Source organism: Gorilla gorilla, chromosome 4, assembly GCF_029281585.2.
Source record: "Gorilla gorilla gorilla isolate KB3781 chromosome 4, NHGRI_mGorGor1-v2.1_pri, whole genome shotgun sequence".
NCBI classification, from domain to species: domain Eukaryota; kingdom Metazoa; phylum Chordata; class Mammalia; order Primates; family Hominidae; genus Gorilla; species Gorilla gorilla.
This window is the reverse complement of record NC_073228.2, coordinates 100802841-100828272: the sequence shown is the minus strand read 5'-3', so window position 1 is coordinate 100828272 and position 25432 is coordinate 100802841. Positions and strand designations below refer to the sequence as shown.

Sequence of the window (25432 nt, the reverse complement as noted above, 5' to 3'; positions counted from 1 at the left end):
CAGGCGTGAGCCACCGCACCCAGCCTCATTATCCTCTTCTCTTATTCTGTGTACTAATGCTTAATATATATTAAGGATTAACTGCATAGCTGTAATTCTGAAATCCCTCTGTTTTCACTGAACCCCAAGTGTTCGTTTTTTCTAACATTTTAAGATTTCAGTGGACATGGCAAGATGACACCGTAAAGGTACAGGCCCTTTGTGTCCAATTTTCAGAGGTGGCATCTATTGCCTGTCATAGATTAGCTCCTGGGATTCACCTGAAGTAAGGCTGGATGAGTTTTTTTTAAGTCAAAGGGGGTATCCTGAGAATTTAAATAGTTGCTTTGTTGCCACAGCAGTCGTCATGAGAATGAACTTGTAGTTTTATCTATGAGAAATGCAAGAGGAGGCCAGGCACAGACCACTGCACGATTTTTTTGTGTCCACCGCACTCTGCACAAAACTGACACACAGCAGGTGGACAATAAACAACTATCAACATCTTTGAGCTTTACCAAATTTATTCTTATGTTCTATGAGTTTCCTACAACCAAAACAAATTTCATACATTTTTAAGAAACTATAACTTTAGACCTTTTTCTTCCTGAGTTAACTGACTTTTCCATCTGAGGAGATAACTTACATGAACAGTGTTTATTGGATGGAACTGTTCTTGCATTTTTCTTAACTGGAAGACATCTGATATACTTCCCCCCGCCCCCCCACCTTTATGGTGGCTGTAAAGCTTTCTGGGTATGTTTTCACGAAAGGAAAATGAGACAACTCAAAGAACAGAACTTCAGTATCTGTTAATATGATTTTCATCTTAAAAATACCTCAAGGGGGAAAAATGATGTACTACTTAGAGTAGGTAGTTTTGTATCTGCTGAGACAATCTAGTCAGAACTAATTACCCACCTATCCACATGGAATCTCACATGACCCCCGACTGTTCCCACCCCCAGAAGGCTATAGCATTCTTTAAAAGGCACCTGTAGAATATAATTAACCTTCTGGGAAGTGCCACAACTGATTTAAAGAAAGATATTATCAGATGCTACTCTTGGTTTAAAAGGCTTATACACAATGGGGCGCGAACTAATTCAAAGACTGTCAGCTGAAAGAGAAAGGCTGTATTTGACCTCTATGTTTCCATTACCCTAAAGTCTGTGCCCTTTTTGCAGGCCCTGTTATTTGCCTTCCTTAGTTCTAAAATTCACTGTGAGCAAGTGATCTGTCCTACCATGGGAGGCTTGCAACATTCTTCCCAGGCTGGCAGCAATGATGGGGCCTCCCAAATGACTGGGCTCCTTGATCATGCTGTCACTAGGTCTATGGATCTAATTAGGCTAAGAAACACCTTTAATTAACATAGTCTAATAGAATCAACTGATGATTCAGGAATGTGATTACTGGTGTGGGCCAAATTAACCTTCTTTCACGCTTGATCATTACATAGCTCATAGATGTTCTTCAAATTTAGCTCTGCAAAGTTGTGTGGTGTGTGTGTGTGTGTGTGTGTGTTTACTACAACCACATTTTTCAGAAGATAAAGTCAATAGGATTGATGACATTCAATGTGGAAATATACATTGCAACGTTTCCCTGACTAGCTTTATAGGTGGCATGCTGTTAAACAAATGCATCTGAGACATGTCTTTTAATTATTTCAATTTATTCTGCCTAAATTTTGAAAGTTAGATCATTTATAACCTTTTTGGTACTTAAAGGATTCCACAAAGATATTTTAATTATAGGATTTACCTGAAGTATTCTGAGATGTCTGTGTATATACCGATATCTGTGTTTATATCTGTAGATATATATGCATATAAATCTGTCTATATATGTATTATACATGCATGTGTATATACAGACATCTGTAATTATATCTGTAGATACATACACACATAAATCTAGATGTCTATGTATTATACATGCATGTGTGTATTATATATAAATATGCACATATATGTATATTGGATTGTATATGTTTGTATGTGTGTATGTATATGTGTGTGTGTATGTGTGTGTGTGTGTGTGTGTTATAAACTGGCTCCATGGACCTTTGGGGGATTTATGGGTGGTCTTTTGGAAATCTCTGAACTCCCTGAAGCTATATTGGAAACTGCATTTTGTGTATGTTTGTATGTATTTTGTTGTGGGAAAGCAGTCCATAAATCCCATTTGATTCTCAAAATTGTCTGTGACCACCCACCTATCACCAAAGGAAAAAAAGAAAGTTTAGGAGTCCATGGTCTAGCGCTATACTGTCCATTACTATAGCCCCTAGCTGCTTGTGGCTACTGAACACTCTTGAAATGTGGCAAGTGTGAATTGAGATGTGCTGTTAATGTAAATATACATTGGATTTTGAAGAATTAATATAAAAAAGAATGTAAAATATCTCAATGGCTTACACACTGATTACATGATGAAATAATAATATGTGGGATATAGTAGGTTAAGTAAAATATATCAATTAGCACAAATTTCACCTGCTTTTTGTTGTGATGTTGTTGTTAAAGTGGCTCCTTGGAAATCTGAAATTGCAGACGTGGCTCACATTATGTTTCTATTGAATAGCACTGGTTTGGGCAAAGCTAAAGCTTGATCACAGGCATGTAGCTGGTTCTAGGAAGTTCCTACTAGCAAAAAGTTTTCATGATAGTACCAAAATTGGATTCTAAGAGAGGTTTTAGCAAAAACATCAGACTGTGACTAAACAAAACAGGGTTAAAAGCATAGATTTAAACTACTTTCATCCAAGTAACCCAGCAGAGTTTCCTGGAGAGAATCATGAGTCTGGAAGGAGAAGTTTGATGTCGACTCTGAACTACTGCTATCCATATTTGCAGATAAGGTACATGGTACATTTTGATAAGAACCTTAGGCCAATAATGACTCAAAGCAAATTGATGTGGTTTGTTCTTACCACATCAATCAAATGCTACATGTAAAAGCCCAGGAAATGTACTGGAAAACATTCATGAAGAAATATCTCAAGGGAAATTGGAATTCCCAATTCTTAAAAGTATATGTGTATGACATTTTGACTTTTAAATCTAATTAGTCCTCACCAATACTTATGTAGTGCATATAATTTCTATTTTACACATGTGAAGACAGGTTGAAAAGGTTGACTTATTTCCATTTGAGAAAAACTCTTTGTTCTCCACAGTGTACATGGAGGCTTTAAAAAGCACTTGTAGGCCCAGTGCAGTGGCTCATGCCTGTAATCCCAACATTTTGGGAGGCTGAGGTGGGAGGATTGCTTGAGACCAGGAGTTTTAGACTAGCCTGGGCAACATAGTGAGAGAGACCCTGTACAGTATATTGTGTGTGTGTGTGTGCATATATATATATTTACACACATATATATGCACACACACACTATAAATATACACACATACACACTATACATATATACTATTTATATAGAAACGGAGAATAAAAATAATCTAAAAAAACACTACTTGTGGGATATAATTCTGCCTGGCACATAATAGATGATCAATAAATGTCCATTGTCTGATAAGTAACAGTTTCTTTCTTGATTCTTATACAGGGTAGCTAGCTCCAAAGAATGTCTGATTCCAACATCTTTGCTTTTTCCAATACCACATGCCAAGAGAGAAAAAAACATACCTAACTAATTTTTTAATTCTCACCATAAATCAATGAGACATAAACATTTTGGCTCTCACTGTCAACAAAACTCCTGTGTGTGATTTTTTTTTTGGAAAGCAATCTAATGTTAAATCATGCTTCCTGGTTCCAAAACACTAGAAGTGCCAGCTTGACTGGATATCACACCTAATTGGTAGGACAAACATTCAACGCACCAAACAAATGGAACGTTCTTGTCCCTCATCCAAAGTAATAAAATGCAGAGAAGCTCGCTTTTGTGCGCGCTGTCTCTCTCTCCCTCCCTCTCTCACTTCCTCGCTTTCTTTCCTCCACCCCTCCACCGCTCCCTCCAAGGGTCTTGGTCTCAGATCTCAGTTGCTTCTGCCCCTTGATGTTTGGGATTTTCTCCTTGACTCACATTGCAGCTGCCTCTCCTTTGCGTCGGCGAATGTACGTTCAACAATCGCCCTCTAAAGGTTTTGAACTTTACTTAGGGGTTAAAAAAGAACTCTAGATCAAAGCTCTTGCGAGCTGCGTCCTAGTGCATTCAGGAATCCACCTCCTAGACAGAATTCCTCCAGCAACAATTCCAGTTCCATCCCACTTGTGAGCGCCAGCAGAGCACAGTGCTTGACACCGGGGCGAGAGAGGTGCCTGCGCCGCGCACGCTCGGGCGCGCTCATACATACCACAAGAGGGTGAGTCCCCTGCCTCTCCCCGAGCCTAATCTGAAGGTCTGCGAGGAGGGCGCACCCGGTCCGCACCCCTTCCCCGCCAAACCCCGGACAACGCTTCATCCGCACGCCCAGAAGGGCAAAGCAAACACACTCCCTTCCAACACACTCCCTTCCCGGTCTTGCCCTGGCACAACCGCTCCCATTTACCGTCTTGTACCACCAGCTGGCGAAAGCCATGGCAACAACCGGCTGGCTCCGATCCGCACGGCGGGGGAGCCGGCGAGGGCGCGGGGTGCTGCGTCGGGGGCGCCGGGCTCACACTCCGCTTGGCCGGGACCGGGCTGGCACTGAGCTCCGCACATCCCAAGGCGGCTGCCAGGTGGGCAGAATCCTGGGGGTGGGGCCCGGCGCAGGCCCCGCCCCTCCTCGCCCGCCCAATTTGGCTCGAGGCTGGTTAGGGAAGAGGCTCTGCGTCTCCAGGCAGCCACGCCCTGCGGCCCGGCCTTAGCGCGGAAGACTAGATCCCGCTGTCCAGTGAAACCACCCCACTCACTCGGGGGTCCTGAGTGAACCTCATTCCCCGTTCATCCTCATCCTCATTCACCCACGTCTTACCAGCCAACTTTTCTTGACGCGTCCCCCCCTCCACTCTACCTGGCCAACGCCACGCCCAGCGCACTGGACCCGGCCGGGGAACCGAAGCCACCTGCAGCCACCTGCCTGGCAGCGGCCAAGCCCCTAGCCCTCTCCCTGCCCCGCGGGGGCGCCGGGGACTGCAGACCCGCCAGCCTGGCAACGCCCAGGGAGGGCGGCCACAGCTCCGGGACCCGGTCCCCCATCGCCCAGCCCGGCGACGCCGACAGGAGCGCCACTCACCTCATGGGTGCGGCGGGCGGCGGCTGCTCGTCGGGGCCGCGGGGAGGCGGCGGGCTTCTGGCCGGGCTGGGACATGGCGAGGCCGCTGCGGGCGCTGCCTCCGGGAATACGCCGCGGAGAGTGGCGGGGAGGCCTGGCGGGGAGTCCTGCCAGGGAGAGAGGGAGGGAGGGAAGGAGGGAGGGAGCGGAGGGCCCGGGAGCGGGCGGTGAAGCAGCTTTTCCGACCCCACCCCAGGTCTGCGCCGGGGTTCCCCTAGCCCCGATGGGCCCTCCCCTTCCTGCCTGCGGAGGGACCCGGGCTCCTGCCCTGTAACTTAACACCCTCCGCCCCGGTCCTCACCCGGTGACCCTCCCCGGCCCCAGCACTGCTCTGGTCCCGGTTGGTCAGAAAGAAGGGGTTGGAGGTTGCAGCGTTCCTCCTTCGATGCCCAGATCTAGCTTGCAGTTGTGCAGCGAGAGAGCGGGACCCGGGCGTGGCCTGTCTACGCTTCGACCCTCCTCCCAAGAATCCGGAGAAGTAGATACTCTTTCTACATTCTGCTCCGCTTTAGCTGCGAGAGTTTACCAACTCAAATCTGGCCCAAGCCTGGACAGTCTAGATAAGGAAGCGGATCATAAAAACAAATTGGTCTGTGTGTGTGTGCGTGCACGCGCCTGTGTATGTTTTATATGATTTTACTTTGTTTTTTGGCAGTTTCGAATTTTAATAAACTTTTATGGGGAGGAGAACATAGGTTCCCATGCAAAACGGAGAACAGTCCCAAATTTAAACCCTTATAGTCTTTCTAGAGTCTGGCGAGTTTTGTTTCTGAAGCTAGATTGCTTTTGTCTTGGGCTCATCTTAAACAGCGCTTCCTGGTTTGGGGCTGGAAGTGAAATTTAACAAGCCCTACGTGCTTATGTGAGAAACTGTCAGCCTGAAGTTGCTGCTGGTTCACCATCAGGCCTGACAGAAAACCTGTTTGTTACCCTGCAGTAGCACCATCATTATGGGACTTGGGGTCACCGCTTTCTGCAGCATTGGGGTTTAGACAGTTGAAGAGAGAGAAGGCAGAGCCTTTTTTTTTTTTTTTCCTGGAGAGGCAGTTTCGCTCTGTCTGGAGTGGAGTGGCGCGATCTCTGCTCGCTGCAATCTCCGCCTCCCAGGTTCAAGCGATTCTTCTGCCTCAGTCTCCTAAGTACTTGGGACTACAGGCGCGTTGTCACACCCAGCTTTTTTTTTTTTTTTTTTTTTTTAATGGTAGAGACGGGGTTTCACCACGTTGGTCAGACTGGTCTTGAACAACACCTGCCCAAGTGGGCAAGTGATCTGCCCAGTGCGGCCTCCCAAAGTGCTAGGATTACAGGCGTGAGCCACTACACCAGGCCAGAAGGCAGATTTTAAGGAGAGATTTGTCATGATATATGGAGCCTGGCAGAACAGAATTCTGGTTTCCTTTGTACCTCATTTTAGGAATTCTGACTTCTTCCTCAAAGGATAGGCTAGCAGCATTCTTAATTTTGAGGGAGGGGATGCGGGGAGAAGAGGATTTAAATGCATTTCCTCTTAAAGTGTCCTACTTACTGTCTGTGTATCTAGTATTTCAACAAACAGGTAGCACTGCAGGAATTTATACATAAAAATGAAACAACTTAGATATTGGGACTATGTCCACTCAGGAAAAACAAATGATTGTTGGCATCGGTTACATTCAGAAAGGAGGGAAACTATGCCATAAGTCTGAAAACAAGATCTTCTTATGATTGTGACCACACCACTACAGTAATTTAAACGAACACAAAAGCTGTAGGGGTGAGGTGACAGGCAGCTCCTCCTTCCTGGCCTCCACCACAGGAACTAGAATGATTTTCTTACTGGGGAGCCAACATATCCCAGAATCAAGGTTTTAGATCCCTGGAGTACTTTATTCAAACTCTGGAATGGTTTCCAGTGACTTGGTGGCATTAGAGTTTGAGGTTATTTTCCAACAGAGTATTTAAAAATTGAGTTTAAACTGGTTATATATTTCTTGAGAGTATTTTATGTAAAACATTGTGAAAGGACTAGTAGAGGGAGAGATATATAGATTAAAAAGATACATTGCCTGTCCTCCAGGGACTGACAGTTTAGCTGAAGTTATATGGCATTTGTAACACATGATGGTATAGGGATATTGAAAGAGCTAACAGTGTGTGAGTAAGTACAAAGGTGCTTTGGGAGTTTGGGGTTCCACAGGGGTTGTATCAACAATAGGAGGGAAAGGAGGAAGGAGACATGAGCAGGCTGGCTAGCTGGTGAACAGAAGGAGAAGGGGTGGGGGCACCTGACGAGATAAAGAGGAACCCACTCACCTGGCTGGAGCTGAGGGTCTATGTAATGGAGTAAGTAATCAATCTATTCACCAGCTCATTGTTTGTGGAGCAGCTACACTGTAATACATGATATATTAGGTATCAAAATCTATAAGAGATAATAACCCTAACCTTCAGGCTTAGCTTAAAAGTCAGAACTCACATAAGCAGAACAATTGCTAAACAATGCATTAATGACTATGAGTACAGAAGAATTTCGAAGAAGTTGAAGACCCTGATGTTTTGCTTTTCCTTGTAGCCAGTGAAGAATTATTGGAACTTTGATATCATGGACCAGCATTTACTAATTTGGGGAAGCTCCTTTTAAATATAGATGGTGCGGTGGCTCATGCCTGTAATCCTAGCACTTTGGGAGACTGAGGTGGGCAGAGGGCCTGAGCTCAGGAGTTCGAGACCAGCATGGGCAACATGACGCAACCCTGTCTCTACTAAAAATACAAAAAACTAGCTGGGCATGGTGGCGTGCACCTGTAATCCCAGCTACTCAGGAGGCTGAGGCACAAGAATCGCCTGAACAAGGGAGGCAAAGGTTGCAGTGAGCCAAGATTGTCCCATTGCACTCCAGCCTGGGTGACAGAGTGAGACTCTGTCTCAAGAAAAACAAAAACTAAATATAAATAAATAAATGGCTTTTGCCACATTACTGTCTGCACATAGGTAATCATTTATTCCTTTATTTACTCAGTAACATGCCTGCTATGGGGAGGTACTGTAGACCTCTTACACTAAAGGACTTTACAATTAGAAGAGACAGACAAGTAAATACAGGCAGACCTCATTTTATTGCTCTTTGCTTTATTGCATTTCACAGATACTGTGTTTTTTATAAAATGAAGGCTTGTGGCAACCGTGCCTCGAGCATGTCTGTCAGCACCATTTTTCCAACAGCATGTGTGTTCACCTCATGTCTACCCACATTTTGGTAATTCTTGCAACACCTCAATCTTTTTCATTATATCTGTTATGTGATATGTGATCAGAGATCTTTGATGTTGCTATTGTAATTATTTTGGGGCACCACATACTGCACCCAGAGAAGACAGAGAATTTAATTGATAAATGTTGTGTGTGTTCTGACTGCTCCACCAACTGGCTGTTCTACCTAGGAATCGATTTGCATATAAATATATACTTGAAAGAGAATCCTATAAAGAAATAAAAAACAGAGCCAAAGAAACATCCAGGTAGATACCACATCGCATTTGCTGGAGATTGCCATATTTTGGCAATACATCATAGTGGGTAAAGCATAAGAGTTTTAGATCCACACAACTATGTTTAAATCCCAGCTCTGCCACTTATGGACTGCATACCTCAAGCAAATTACTTAATCACTTTGAATATCAGTTCCCTAACCTGTTACCTGTGGATGATAAAGCTGAGTACCTACATCCTAGGGTTATTCTGATGATGGAATAAGGCAGTGTATTAAAGCATTTGGCACAGTGCCTCATGTATGATAATTGTGCAAATAAATGCTGGTTGCAATTATTAAATTGCATTTATTATTAATAGTTAAAAATTTCAAAACCCCTGAATGTTCTTTGGACAGGGGCAAAGCAGTTTTTGTTGGATCCCCAGTAAGAAGCAACCTCCTGTCCAATCAATGAATGTTATAGATCTGTTTCCATTCAACCAGCATTCCAGACATTCTGTAGACTATAAAATGAGCCATAGCTGAGCAGTACCCTAGGAAAGCTCTAATCCAGACCCACATACCTGAGCTGGCAGCCAGAATTCACGCTGATGTACTCATTCCCAATAATGGGTGCTTTTTCCATTTTTCCATTTCCTTTTTTTTTCTTTTTGGTTTGCTTCTTTTGTGTATGTGCTGATAGAGTGGCTGGTTATTTGAAATAACTTTAACATTTGTTAGGCAACAAGAAACCAAATTTGGGATGATGTGTGCATGGTAATGAACTTACTAAACCCAAAGTACTCCCGTGTTCCTGTCCTGGGATAGGTGCAAGTTCGTCATGGCCCCTCAGATCTGGAGGCAACACAGAAAACTGAGTCACAAAATTACATTTTTTTTTTTTGAGATGGACTCTCGCTCTGTTGTCCAGGCTGGAGTGCAGTGGCACGATCTTGGCTCACCGCAACCTCCACCTCCTGGGTTCAAGTGATTCTCCTGCCTCTCAGCCTCCTGAGTAGCTGGGATTACAGGTGCCCACCACCACGGTCGTCTAATTTTTGTATTTTTAGTAGAGATGAGGTTTTGCCATGTTGGCCAGGCTGGTCTTGAACTCCTGACCTCATGTGATCCACCCGCCTCAGCCTCCCAAAGTGCTAGGATTACAGGTGCGAGCCACCGCGCCTGGCCTACAAAATTACATTTTCAGACTAGCAAGTGTATCTCTGGAAATCAAGTTATATTTTTGAAATCTTGCCACTTTCCACTAACTTTCATTTTTCTCCCACTCACAAACACCATCTTATGGAATTAATTTTCTATATAGAAATTTTTGCAGCCCAAATATCTGTACAGCCAACTGCTTGCTTCAAATATTTACCAAAGCTAGATTAATTTTTTAATGTGCTATTTCTGTCTGGAATATATCTAGACCAAGTCATTCATAGGAATCAATTTTTATTATAAGAATTATCATATTCTTGTCATATTGAAGATTTTGAATCAATTATCTTTTCCTTTCTATATATCCTAACCTACTCCCTCCCACTCAAAAAATTGTCATCTAAGTTTTCCCAGGCCTAGACTTCATTTCCTCCCTCAGCCTGTCTTTTGTCCATTAATAGGTATTTCTTGTAGCCTATCCAGAAGGCATGTAGATTGGGACGATATGCTGAGCAAACCACATTTCTTCACTATAGCAAAAAAGAAACCACAACTGGTCATCATGGTGACTCACCCCAGGCTTCTACCGCCACACCCAAACCACACAATACTGCAAACTCTTTGGTTAGATTTAAGGCAGAAAATAAAGCCATCCTGCAAAGCAAGATTTTTATGTTCCAAGGTACGCCTAAGGTCACCTCTCTTTGGTGTTTGATTATAAAATAGTCTTGATCCTTCTTGTTGCAGATCACTTCACATTACATATTTATTGGTGTCAGGTTTGTTTTCATTTTTGTTGCTTTCCCTGCATTTCTGTTTCCAGCTCAGATTATTGTATAAAGAAATGTGCCATTTCTAAGAGGTTCTTCAATTGCCTGCAAGCCACAGTGTTTTTTTTAATTAAGAAAAAGTGTCTCTTTGGATTTAATACTCAAAGTCATTTGGGGCACATGCAGAATCTTGATTCCTTTGAATCAATATATAAGAATTCACTAGTTTCTAGAAAGAAGAGTTAAGAGCATGCACCAGGGGCCATTTGGAATATCTGCCCGGCTCACCCCTATTCCTCCTTTGGAGTAGAATTCCAGATCCCATCATGGCTCCCCATTGCTCTATCCCTCTTCTCCACAGCCCACAGTTGACTGGACCAATGGTAGACCTGACTTGAACTGACCCAAACGGGCAGGTTTTCTTTCCTCATTGGGAGGTGGGGACTGAGTAATGAAATTAAGATGAAGATAGAGGAAAAAACTTTCTGGGTGCTAAAAACCGTAACGTGAAGCATGTAGACCTGGGCTTCACTGTGGAAACTGAGGACCCGGAAAGCCAGCCCGCACAGGAAGAAAGAACAGGCCTGCCAGGGAAGCAGAGATAGGAGGAGACAGAAGAGGGCTGAGCTTCCTTACGACCTTCCACTTAATGAGCTGCACTCTCTAGTGAGGCCCAGTTGCATTCAAAAGGCTTTGGTTCTGGGACGTACGCTATAGCCTTCAAAGTAATCTCCCCTCATTTTTGTTTTAATAGTACAAGTTGCTTTTTCTGTTATTTATTACCAAGAGTCTCAACCAATTCAGAAACTAAGCAGAATATGCATAGAGTATACAAATTGTTCTTAAGTAAAGTTCTTAGTAATTTTTCCAAACTTTTTTCCCCGTGGTCCTCAGTAAGAAATACATTTTACATTGCAACTAGTACATATAAATGCACATGATTTGAACATGAAGTTTCATGGAACAATTCTTCATTATCTATGATCAGGTAAAAACAATGAATAATGTGAACTATGTTTTATTAATCTGTAAACACAAAGTGGAAACAAATCCAAAACAAACAATAAAAACTAAAAATTAGGAAATATTTTACTTAATGCTGCAGCTATCTTTGCCTGTTCATGTTTATTACAGTCTGAGACACATGAAGATAATGCTACCTGCATTTCTGGTGCACTGTTCAGCCAGATTTTTTTTGTTGTTTTAATTGGCTCAAGATTGAAAATCCCGATTTACACAAATAGGCTCTTGAGAATGTTAACAATGGCAGCATATTCTGATATTTAACTTCTGTTCTACTTTATTCAAATTTCTTTTTTAAACTGTTGATGATGACTCACTAAATGTCATAACCAACTATTGTGCCCACAGTTTGAAAAACAGTAAGCCAGAATATATTGTTAAATTGCCTACTACTAAGATGAGCTAAGATAAGGCAAATGCATTGCAAGTATCTACAGTAGATCCTTATTTGAGCTCAGACATCTGTCCTTTTTTAAAGCTCTCTAGAGGGGAATCCCAGTTTTTCATTCACTACTGCAGATCATTTGTAACAATTCTCTTTATGTGGAGAGCCATCTGCATTTGACTGGACTGCCATTCAAATCCATTTCTTCTTGTCCAGTTTTCAGAGAAGATAAAGAATAGGTACTCTAAAGCTTCTCTTTGCCTGGGTCTATCCTTCTCCCTGCCTTTTCCCTCTTATCCACAGAAAGCCAGCTTCCCAGCCACACTGGTACCCCTACTGGACCATGCATGACCCGTGCATGCACTTTCCCTTTCCTGCAGTTTTCCATGTTGCTGTTCTTCTGAGAGACATCTTCCATCTGGTTATCTAAATCCTGCACATTCTTCAAGTAGCAGGACATGTTTACCCACCATCAGGTCTTGCTCATCACTCTGCCCCACATCTTTTTTGTCCTTTTCTGATCACCTATAGGTCTTGAAAGGTTTCTATTCCATATTTATTGACACAGAAAAATATTCATTAACTTCTTAGAAGAACAATGTATTTATAAAATAGCATGAACATTGTAGAGCTAAAGATAGACCTATACATCAAGAAATTAACTAGATGTGAGCATTTGGGTAATTCTATTTTGGTTTTATTTTCCCAGTTTATGTTTTCTTAATATTTCTTATATTTCTTAATGGTTCTTGCAATAAACACATAGTATGCAATAAAAATAATAAAAGGAAAGTCTTAACTTTTGAGCTAGCTGTGAAGGTCTTTTATCATGTGAGCCCTCCCCAAATTTAACACAAATATACATTGTCTTTATTTGTTCTCTTCTTGTGCGCTCAGCTTCCACTTCCAAATGTATTGCAATATTCTTGAAAATCCAGATGCCCCTTTTTTGTTTTTTCTTACTTTTCATTTTCCAATTTTGATATAACAGCAAGTTATTAATGAACTTACTCTTGATAACGTCTGAGTGTAGTCAAGTAAAAGCTTATACTGTGTATGTCTAGAAGATATTTGTGTTATATTTTACTTTCTTCAAACCACTGAAAACTCTGCAAATATTACTTCTCAGATTAAAATATAACATCAGAGAAAAAGAGAGTGCTTTGTTTTTGAAACTGGTAATATACAGTAGCTATGCACACTACACATGTGAGGTTTTTTTTGCTTACATTATGTACTCCACAGTTTGGTTTTCTTAAGAAAAAGATATAGGAAGCATAAATGAGGAAAGTAGTGAAAGTGAAAGAAAGGTAAGAAGAAGAATTGAAAAAAGAAAATGGGCCGGGTGCGGTGGCTCACATCTGTAATCCCAGCACTCTGGGAGGCTGAGGCAGACAGATCAAAAGGTCAGGAGTTTGAGACCAGCTTGGCCAATATGGTGAAATCCTGTCTCTACTAAAAATACAAAAAAATTTAGCCAGGCATGGTGGCGCACACCTGTAATCCCAGCTACTCGGGAGGCTGAGGCAGGATAATTCCTTGAATCCGGGAGGCACAGGTTGCAGTGAGCTGAGATCGCACCACTGCACTCCAGCTGGGCAACAGAGTGAGACTCCATCTCAAAAAAAAGAAAAGAAAAGAAAAGAAAATGATAAGGAGAAAGGAGAGATACAAGGGAAGAGAAAAGGGAGAGAGGAAGAAGAAGAAAAAGGAAAGAAGGATAGTTAAGCAACAAGTATGAAAAAGGGGAAATTAAGTAGTATTTTTAAGGGGAAACAACAAGTATTAGACTAAAACAACCACTAGAAAAATACAGAATAAGACTCATAGTTATTTATTTATTTATTTAGCTTTTCAGTCTTTCAGATACTTAAAGATAATTATTTTGGCCCCCAAATTCTTTTTTCTTTTCTTTCTAGAGAAGCCAAAATGAAATATTCCTTCGTTTTCTAAATATTGGGTTAAGATACAAGATAAAGATCTGAGAGAAAAGAAGAAAAAGAAAAGAGCTTTTAAATAATTTTTATTTCATCTATGATTTACCTTTTGCTTACTCTAATCTAGGACTTTATATTCATTTTATAAACCCTCACAGCAATGTTACGAGGTTTTATTTGTACCCTTATTTTACAGAGAAGGAGGTGGGTGTTTTAAGAAGGTAAGACTTCATCCACAGCTGGGAGGTGGCAGAGCCAGATTCCAAAGCCAGGTCTACTAACTACACTTCCTTTCCAAATTGTTGCCCTTTCTGGAGCAACAACTCAATTGTTCTCTTTTAATCATCTGTTTTTCTAGGTCTCCCAGAACTCTCTAGATGAGACAGCATTTATTTATTATGAATTTATTATGCAGTTGACTTTGAGGAAAAAAATGTGATTAAAAACACATGTCTGGCATAACTTCAATACCAGGTGGGGTCTAGCCCTGCCCCAAGGCAATGAATCTGGACTGGTTTGCCTACTCAGACACAGAGACTCCCTGTGAGGTCTGATCCCACCCTGAGGATACAGAATAACTGTGGCACAGAGTAGATATGTCCCTGGAGCCTGTGAGAAAATATGAAGGCAATCACTAAACTGTGGAATAACTGCCATTAATTTGGGAGATAATGGCTGTGGGAAACTCAGGCTCAACAGGGACCCTGATGGGTCTCAAGGATTAGGAGACATCCTTCAAGCACTGCGCTCAAGCCAAACCAGTTCCTCACAGCAGGTGGGTAAGAGGGTGTGGTCTCAGTTGGTGCCTAGCTACCTCTCCCAAACCTGTTGTCTTGCAGAAAGGGATTATGGTTCCTGTGCAGTCTGTGCCCCTTCTGAAGTATGCAGTAGTTAGCCTCTGACTGTTGGAGTCCCTGTGACCACCAATTTCTGTCACGAGCTCTGTTTTTCCTGGGATACATCAGATATCACATCTTATATTTTGCATTGTGTCATTTTAATATAGGCAAGATGATCCCATGTGCAAATAACACATCCAAGGGAAATCTTAAAATGAACATATGGCACATATCTTACTCCCTGAGTGGGTTAGGCCAAATGCTGTGTGTCAGGAGGCTCTGTGACACAGAGCATTTAAGTGGAGGCTTCACAGAGGAGTCACCTAAACATAGGGTTTCCTCTTTGTAGGTGTGCTGTGAGCTGATTGGATGAGTGGCTAAATGTATAATTAGGTGCTGTGGATTACTCAGCTAGTTTTTCTGTTTATGTTCCTCCTCCAGAGTTTTCATTGAGCACTATTTAGTACTTAGGCTAAAATGGCATTACACCAATTATCTTTGTTTAAAAAAATCCCCATGACCCATCAATTCTACATTTTTCCCTAACGTGTGTTATTTTTATACCATGAGTATTCTAATTATAGACTCCATGTAGGAAATCATTTGTAGTTATCAAACAAAGCAAAGCCAATTATTACAACCTAGGTTGGAAGATACCTAAGGGTTGGTCTGGACCTCGTTTGCTATGAACCATCTCCTTAGAACCATCCCTGGGAGGTCCTCTGACACTGCCCTAGTGGCCACTGCAGGAAGATCTGCTCTGGTGAAGAGCAGGGGTTTTGGATTCGATTGCATATGGATTTGAATCCCAGTTGTGGTCCTTAGCAGTAAGCGCTTAGGAAGTTTACCGAAGCTCTCTGAGACTCAGTATCTTTGTAACACGAGCCTACTAATATATACCTTGCAGGGCTGTTACTTTTAAAAACATGTCACAGGGAGATTCTGATTTAACACACAGATTAAATATGTGTGTCTTTATTCCTTCTCTCCCCTGAAACTTCACTGAGAGTAAATGAAATTAAAACAAATAGGAAAGCTCTAAACCCACAGGATAAAGGGCATAGAACAGGAGACAATTACAAACATGATATATCAACACATTTTTGTAAAAGGTGTAGTATAAACCAAATTTTACAGAATGGAGAAAGCTACAGCCTGAGAGTCTGCTGGGGAGATATGGACAGAAGTGAGCAAGGTCTAATGCCAGTTTGAAAGTTCAGGGTTTGGAGGTGGGGCATGGGTTGAAAAGAGAGAGATGGGTGAAAATCTTTACAGATTGCAGTTAGAACCTCAGTCTCTTTCTTCCTTTTCACACATCAAGGCAACTATCCCTTCCCAATCTCAGGTGAGATGGGAAGCTTACAAAGGAAAGGACAGTAGAGACAGGATAAGAAAATTAGATATCAACTCAAGACATACAACATCTATCCAGTAGGATTTCTGAAAAGACAGCAGAGAAAGCAGAGAAGACACAACCAAGTAATGATGTCTTAAAAAACCAGCATTGACTGATATTAGTACACACACACACACACACACACGCACACACTTCCCTCGGCATATTCCTGGTGCTCTGTCCCACGTTAGAATGTCTCAGAGGCTGAAGGGACATCCTCTGCCGTGTTATGGAGAAACCGAAGTTCTTGTTCCACTACAAGTTGCTGTTCTGCTTTCTAACTAGACAGTGCTTTGTTGCTGAGGAACCCAGGGCACAGTAGATTTTTGTCTGATTGAGATAATTGAGATGGGGAGGCTGGCATTGGCAGCATCATTTCCCTAAAACCGCATTTATTTCTAGTACTGCTTGGGTCTATTGTTTTATTAGTTCAATTTTTTCTCCAGAATGTTCTTGGAAAGAAAATATCTACCCACACTATTATCCAAGTTCAATTCTGAGAGAGCACAGCAAAAAGAAGAATCACAATACATCAGCCAATGAATGCTTCAGTGTCAAGATTGGAAAACAAATTTCCAAACACAATTCTAAATATCTATTTTGCGCTAGTCTGCTGAAAAAATTCTTTCCTAAATCTTCTCTATCTCCATCTTTAAAAGGATGGTATACATCTGGAAAGCAGTAAAGAATGTTTTGAGTAATCTTTTCTCCCTTTCTCCCACCTATCCTCCAACGAATGCACACACGCTACACACACACACACACAATTAAGTGGGTAAGAGGTAGGGAGACAAATTACATATATGGAAAGTACATCTTAGGCTGATGGGTAGAGAAAGTGAAGGGGAGAGCTGCAAATTACGTAAAATAATTCTGAAAGGAAGATTTTTAGGAGGAAGCACGTTAGAGGACAATTATCTGATTGTTAATATTGGATTTCAAACTCCAAGTTACAGTGTATAATTTCTAGATTCAGAAATGAATATATTTACTTCAACAAGTAGGATAGTCATCAGGATAAGATAGGCTATACTTCAATAACTAACAAACCTGAAACCTAAGTGGTTGGTCACATGAAAGCACATTCCTTTTTCATGCAAGGTCTGTTGTAGGCCCAGCAGCTCCCCAAAGCAGCTTGCTTCCAAGTGACCCACGCTTTCATCGTTGACATCATCATTTCAACCTGAGGCCTCTAACAAGGAAAAGGAAAATGCGTGAAGGGTCCTAAATATTGCTCTATGCTTCAAACTGGAAGTGACCCTCATCCCACGTACTTCTAGTCCATTGGCTAGAACTAGTTCCAAGGCCCCAGTTTAATTACAAGGGAGTCCAGGAAATTAAAGGAAACACATGGGTATTTGATGAGCATTGTATGTGTCTACCACAGGCTGAAAGCTTGGCTGCAAAGGGCTGGTTCTGCCACTTCCTCACTGTGTAATTTATTCAATCTCTCTGACTCAGATTCTTCAACTGTAAAATACAGATAGAATAATATCTAACTTATGAGGTTGCTATAAGGATTATGTGAGAATATCCAAGTAAAAGTTTTAGAATAGTGTCTGTCAGAGAGAAAATTTTATGACTGTTAGCTATTGTGTTACCGTCATTACAGTATTACCTAACTCATTATATACACCAAGGATTGACTAATCTTTACTGCCTCTGTGACTTGAAGTTTAAATGCAACTCTAACAGGAACATGTCACATTTGAATGGTATTTTACAGTTTGAATGCTGGCAATAAACCTGTGATGATGCAGGATGAACATAATTTTCATTTTATTATTCAGGAAACAGTTCAGAGACTGCTCAATTGGGTCAAAATTACATCACTAGTTCTGGTGGAAAACTAGAATCCAGTTCTATGACTCTTTCAACAGACTTATCCACTAGCCCCAGAATGACTGAACAATGGGGAAACCAAGGTGGCAAAGGTGGCTTGATCCAAGGTGGCAGAGGGCCAGAGAGCAGATCAATGGAAGAGAGTTAGAAATCAGGCCCATTGACTTCAAATATTTACGAGAAGATGACAAACAATGGATCCTGGGAGAGGTTACATTCCCAGGGCTTTCTCATTATTCGACTTATGTGAATAGCAAAATTCTTTAATGAGAGAAGAACTTTAACTCTGCTTATTAAAAGAAAACATCTGCAATGTCAGACAGATGCCAGGAACACAGGCTTGTGTTGAGACTGTATAATGACAGAAACACAGTAATTTATTGTCCTTGTCAGAAACCAAGGGCTGCAATGGGAGTCTGAGGCTCACTGACATGAAAAACTTTTTTAAAACAAATCTAACAGCAAAAGACTGAACCTTTTATTAATTTTAAATTCTTTTGGCAAATTGTATAAGATTGAACAGCATGAAACTGCCATCTCTGTAGGTTAAAAACTTTGAATATAGGCAGTTTTATATGGTTTGAGCTAACATTTTTAAAAAGACATGTCTTGCCCTATGAGTACCTCTATTCCTATTAATATAGCCATACATCGACAGAGCTACAGACTGTTTATGCAACAAAAACATGAATCCTGTATCCACCATGTGCCAGACAGTATTCCAGGCCCTGGGGGTAGATCTGTGAGCAAGATGAAGTCCCTGACCTAAGCTGGAGTCAGGTGAATGGACCATCTTTACTGAGTAGGCGTCTCAGAGCTAGGGCTTCAGAATCTATTCAGCCTGGAATGAATTCCTGGCTCTGCCACTACCTAGCTGTGTGACTGTGAACGAGTGTCTTATTACACCACACACACACACACACACACACACACGCATATATATATATATGAAACCTCTCCCAGTTTCACAATGCAGAGGTACTAAGTACTCATAAATGTAGCAATTGTAACTATTACGTTTGTTATTACTTGCTGACTGAAAAAACTTTTCCTTCAAAGATGTTGCCACTTAAAAATAATACACAGATATATTAATTCAAGTGCTGAAACTTAAATATACAGATATATTAATTCAAGTGCTGAAACTTAAATATACAGATATATTAATTCAAGTGCTGAAACTTAAATATACCTAAATATTAAATATGCAGAGAGAAATAAATAGTTTATGAGGAGAGGAGTGTAAACTTGGCAATATAAAGCATTCACAGTCTTGCTGAGTGACTCTATACTGAAAGACTTAATCTAGAAAGACCAATAAGGAAATGAATCTGCAGACAAGTTCTGAAAGTGGGTTTTGAAAGAGGGGAAGGCACACAGTTTAGCAAAAAGAGGGTGGTAAGTCATTCTAGGCAGAAGAAACAACTTGAGTAAAAACATCCAAAGCCTAGTGGAAAATATAACCTAAAGGATAGATGAGTTCACACAGAGAGAAGTGATATTGTAGTGTTTCTTCCTACAAATACTGGGGAAACACAACCTAAGTTGAAAAAGCAGTTACTCTTTCCAGACTAAATTACCAAAAGCAGAATTCAAATTCACAGGGGGTATTTCCTAGTATAGGAAAGAATTGGAGAAAGTCACAGCTCATTTTGAACTGGGGTCTTTTTTACTTTTGTCCAATTATTTCCCATCCAGAGTCCTTAGGCTGATATAACAAACAGCTTCAAACTAGGTGGCTTAGAACAACATAAATTTATTATCTCACAGCTCTGGAGGTTACGAATCCAAAATCAAGGTGCACGCAGGGCCATGCTGTTTCTGAAGGAGCTCGGGAAGGATCTGTCCTAGCTCCCTGCAGGCTTGTAGCAGTGTAATTCCACTCTCACACGGTGTTCTCCCGGTGTGTGCCCCAGTTTATTTTATTTATTTATTTATTTATTATTTATTTTTAACAAGGAAATCTGTCATATTGGATTACGTCCCACCTTAATGACCTCATTTTAACTTGATTACCTCTATAAAAACCCTATCTCCAAATAAGATCGTATGGGCTTAGGACTTCAACATATTCATTTTGCGGGGGACACATTTCAACTCATAACACTTAGAAAAAGGAAACTGATCTAATCATAAAAAGTGATACTGGCTAGAACAGCACAAGGTGGTATAATCGAAGGTTCATATAAGTAAAAATCCTATTAAATCTAAAACGGTTTTACAAAGCAAAGAAACTTCCTTGCAACAAGGCTATTTTTACCACAGAACTGTACTAGGTGTTAATTTGAATAACAAGTCATCCTCAGTGTATGATCTTGTACAACCAATGCCTTTGAAGTCTGGATTGGATGTAATTAACAAAAACGATATACCGAAACCTAAGGACTCCGGTTGAGACTGCAGGTGTGGAAAATGGAGCTGTGGGAGAGTTGGGGTTTTTGTTTCCTCCGATCCGTGTATGTCACTAAGCAGCAACAAATCACCCAACAAGCCAGTGCCCCTAACTCCATCACAAACATGCCAGCAGTTCCCAGCAGAAAAGTCAAGCCACTTATAGAAACAAAAATAATCCAAGTCTCAAAATGATTCAAGAAGATGGTGAAATGGGAGATGGTATATTCATTACAACTTTTCATTTGGTAGTCCGCAACAGAGAGGTTGGGCATCAGTAACAGTTTCACCTTTACCTCCTATCGTTTGGCTAAGTGATTTCTAGAAGTACAAGTTACTTCAGCAAAAGAACTGGAAATTCTAGAGATTCTAAGTGATAAGCTTTAACCTACACATTATACACGCACCTGATTTATAATATTTATTTTTTATTGGATATCTAAAATTATAATAGACAAAGAAATGCTGTGTGTGGTTTAAAACAAATAAGTTGAATAATAAAAACCAATCGATGATGAAAGGCAAATATTCCCTGTTTACATGTGCAGCCCCACAACACCTCCCCAGAGGCAACCATTATTTATAATTTTTTAATATTTTAATTCCAGAAACAGCCAATACAGCAATTTATATGTGGTTATGAAGAAAATTTATATAAAGAATATTTCTGTTTTTACAGACATACTAGAATACTATCTACACCGTTTTTCACACTGCCTTTTTCATTTAACAATACATCTTGCAAGACAGTCCACATCCCCTTACAGAAATCTACCTTTTAAACGACTGCATAACATCTTATGTAATTGCTTCATACTACATTTAACTGTTGCCTGGTGGTAGCCACTTAGCTGGTTTCAGTTTTTCCCTGTTATTAAACGATGCTGCAATGAACAGTTTTGCAGGTATCTTTGTGCCTGTGCATATGCAAGTATATTTGTTAGAGAAATTTCTAAAAGTGGAATATCTAGTCAAAAGATGCATAATTACAACATTTTGGACAGATATTTGCCAAATTACCAACCAAAATTTTTGCACCAGTCCAACGATGTGGGATAGTACCTCCTTCTCTGCAATACTGACGGTGGTATGTTTTATCAATTTTTTTTATCTTTGTAATGTAACGGGACAAAAACATTACCTCCTTGTGGTTTTAATATGTATTTGTCTTATTTTGAATCAGGTTAGAGCATCTTTTCACATGTTTATAAAGTATATTTCTTTTTCTGTGAATTCTATATTTGTGACCTTTGCCATGTTTCTATTGAATTGTTGGTTTTATTATTGGCTTACAGTTATTTTTGTCTTTATAGATTTTTAAGTTATTATTTTAAAATATTATACAGATTTTTAAAATTTTAATTTAGTCAAATTTATTAATCTTTTCCTTTCAAGTTTCTATGTTTTGTGTCTAGACCTTTAGAGAGGTCTTTCCACTCCAAGATTATAAGAAATACTCTCTTTTATTTTCCCTTGGTATTAGTAAAATTTGTTATACTTTCACAGCGTTTTCCCACTAATTAATATTTTAAAATAAAAAAGGTAATTGTTTAAATTTACATTACACCTCTTGGAAAGCAACAGTCATATTATCTTATAATTTAAAATATTTATTTTTCCAAACCATTAGAATCCAAAAATTTAAAGTTAAGTATTAAAGACGAAAGGAAAAGAGAATCTCAGTCAATTTTAATAATCTTAGAGAATCTTGCAAAAGAATATTATGTTTGAAACGAATAAAATAGGAACAATTTTCACATTTAAAAATTATGTGGGCATGCACTGGACTTAGTGACTTGCTTCCAAATAATATAGGAAGGGCGAAATAATAACATTCAAGTGGAGAAACCTGAAAGACACCACCTTAACCGCGTGATGAATGTTGACAGCACCAGTGGTAAGTCATGTGGATCTCATGTGGAATGTGACAAGAAGGCCGCTTTAGCACTGTGATAATCTTCCCCAAACTCATAACTCCAGCCTACTCATGAGAAAAACATCAGATAAGCTCACAACGAGAGATATTTTACAAAATACTAGATGTACTCAAACTGTCAATGGCATGAAAAACAAGGAAAGTCTTAAAAACTGTCACAGGCCCCAGAGGAGTCGAAGGGGACATGATGACTAAATATAGTGAGTATGTAGTATTGGATTGGGACCTCCAACAAAAAAAGGGAATTAGTGGAATAATAAATCCAAATGAAGTCTGGAGTTTTGGGTTTTATTTGTTTGTTTGTTTTTTGAGACAGTCTCACTCTGTCACCCAGGCTGGAGTGCAGTGGCCCGATCTTGGCTCACCGCAACCTCTGCTTCCCAGGCTCAAGCGATTCTCCTGCCTCAGCCTCCTGAGTAGCTGGAATTACAGGCAGGTGCCACCACTGCTAGGCTAATTTTTGTATTTTTAGTAGACACGGGGTTTCACCATGTTGGCCAGGCTGGTCTCAAACTCCTGACCTCAAATGATCCACTCGCCTCACCCTCCCAAAGTGCTGAGATTACAGGCGTGAGCCACGGCGCCTGGCTTGGAGTTTCATTAATAGTAATATCCTGATGTTGGTTTCCTAATTTTGACAGATGTATCACCATAATGTAAGATGATAACATCAGGGGAAATTGAAACTGAGTGAGGATTGTAGGTGGATTCTCCATACCACCTGCACAACTTTTATGTCAGTCTAAAATTACTCCAAAATAAACTGTTATGAGAAAAACAATTTTATGTTTAACAAGACTTTTCTGGGAATGGACACCGCCAAAATATTTGTAGTAAATTTTTATTTGTAATAATAATTTTTAAAGGTTAAAGATAATTTTCTAGCAGTTGCTGGCTGTAGCTGACCAACATGCCATTTGAATCCACCAAGTACCAAAACTACTTCTGCTGTGAATGCCTTATTCTTGGAGAAGCAGTAAATATAAAATGGGTGAAGAGAAATTTAAATGACAGACTTTCACTGTACAAGAAACTTAAAGCATTTTCTTGAAATTCATAGTCATCAATTAAAGACAAATTTGTTGTGAAGTATTTTTTTAAATAATGGTTTTATTCAAATATAATCCCCATACCATACAATTCACCCATATGAAGTATACAATTCCATGGTTTTTAGTATATTCACAGAGATGTGAATGATCAGTCAATTTTAGAACATTTTCATCGCCTCAAAAAGAAACCGTCAATTTTTTTTTTTTTTTTTTTTTTTGAGACGGAACCTCGTTCTGTCGCCCAGGCTGGAGTGCAGTGGCACGATCTTGGCTCACTGCAACCTCTGCAGCCTGGGTTCAAGCAATTCTGCCTCAGTCTCCCGAGTAGATGGGATTACAGGTGCACACCAACATGCCCAGCTAATTTTTTGTGTTATTATTATTTTTTTTTTGAGACGAAGTCTCGCTCAGTTGCCAGGCTGGAGTACAGTGTCATGATCTGGGCTCACTGCAATCTCCGCCTCCAAGGTTCAAGCGATTCTCCTGCTTCAGCCTCCTAAGTAGCTGGGATTACAGGTGCGTGCCACCACACCCAGCTAATTTTTATATTTTTAGTAGAGACAAGGTTTCACCATGTTGGCCAGGTTGGTCTCCATCTCCTGACTTCGTGATCCACCCACCTTGGCCTCCCAAAGTGCTGGGATTACAGGGGTGAGCCATTGCGCCTGGCCCATTTTTTTGTATTTTTAATGGAGTTGGGGTTTTACCATGTTGGTCAGACTGGTCTCGAACTCCTGACCTCAGGTGTTCCACCTGCCATGGCCTCCTAAAGTGCTGGGATTACAGGTGTGAGCCACAGCACCCAGTAAGAAACTCCAAACTCTTTAGCTATCACCTCCCTATCCTCACATCTGTCCCCTCACCAGCCATAAACAACTACTAACTTTTCTGCCTCTATAGATTTAACTATTCTGAACATTTCATATAAACCGAATTATATAATAAGTGATCTTTTGTGACTGGCTTGAACGATTATTTTGTATTCTCCAGATAGACTTTGAAGAACAGATAGCAAAAGTAACTTAGAAAAATGCACTTTTAGGGATGCAGATATTATATCATTTTGAAATATAATCTCAGTGCCCTACTCTCAAGGTGTCTTGCATCCCAGCTGCACGCAAACATGCCACTCCACATTCCATTTGAACGTTGTTTTGTATGTAGCAAAAGAATAAATATAGAGTAGTGGTTAAGAGCACAGCCCAGAGAGGCAGACTGCTTGATTTAAATGCTAATGCTGTCCCTTAGCAGCTGTGTAACCTAGGGCAAATTACTCAACCTCTCTGGTCTCTGGTCCTTAATTTCCTCACCTGTAACATTGGGAAAATAATGGTTCCTACCTCATAAGGGTGTTAGAAGGATAAAATGAGCAAATAGATGCAAGGCCTTTGAAACAGTCTGTAGTACATATTAAGAACTATATGTATTTGGCTGGGCATGGTGGCTCACACCTGTAATCCCAGCACTTTGGAAGGCCTAGGTGGGTGGATCACTTGAGGTTAGGAGTTTGAGACCAGCCTGGCCAACATGGTGCAACCCTGTCTCTTGTCTATATTAAAAATACAAAAATTAGCTGGGCGTGGTGCCGGGTGCCTGTAATCCTAGCTACCTGGGAGGCTGAAGCACGAGAATTGCTTGAATCCAGGAGGTGGAGGTTGCACTGAACCGAGCTCAGGCTACTGCACTCCAGCCTGGGCAGCAGGAGCAAAATCTTGTCTCAAAAAAAAAAAAAAAAAAAGGAACTATATGTGCTTTATTTACTATCATTATCAACCACGAGAGCCATTCAATGCAAATAGTGCCACAAAGTGTTTAAACAGTTCTCCTCATGGCCTCCTGGCCCTGTTCAGTAGTGAACCATTTCAACTGGAAGTGCCTTTCTAAATTCCCCAGTCTATTTCTTCTTGGAAGAAGAAAGTTTAGCCTGGAAGGACCCAATAATGTGTCCTTATCCATTTAACAAATATTTATTGAGGACATATTATGTACCATGCATTATCTCAAGTTCTGTGAATAAGATTGAAATGATCCTTTTCATCATGGAGTCT

At 40.6% G+C, this 25432-nt stretch overlaps 1 protein-coding gene across 26 annotated transcripts in view; it reads right to left on the bottom strand.

Annotated features, from left to right (window-relative positions):
- Nucleotides 1-5800, bottom strand: part of CAST (calpastatin) — a 112763-nt gene extending 106963 nt beyond the window's left edge. For 9 of the 26 annotated variants that reach the window (XM_019027442.4, XM_019027439.4, XM_063705886.1 and 6 more), the window contains exon 1: nt 5166-5635. In XM_019027442.4, the coding sequence (XP_018882987.2) occupies nt 5166-5240 (75 nt within the window). In that variant the 5' untranslated portion in view covers nt 5241-5635. Of the gene's footprint in view, nt 1-4496; nt 4725-5165 lie in introns of those variants that run through there. The other 17 variants (XM_019027438.4, XM_063705884.1, XM_019027446.4 and 14 more) reach the window with 7 other exon arrangements.
- Nucleotides 5801-25432: the final 19632 nt, after the last annotated feature.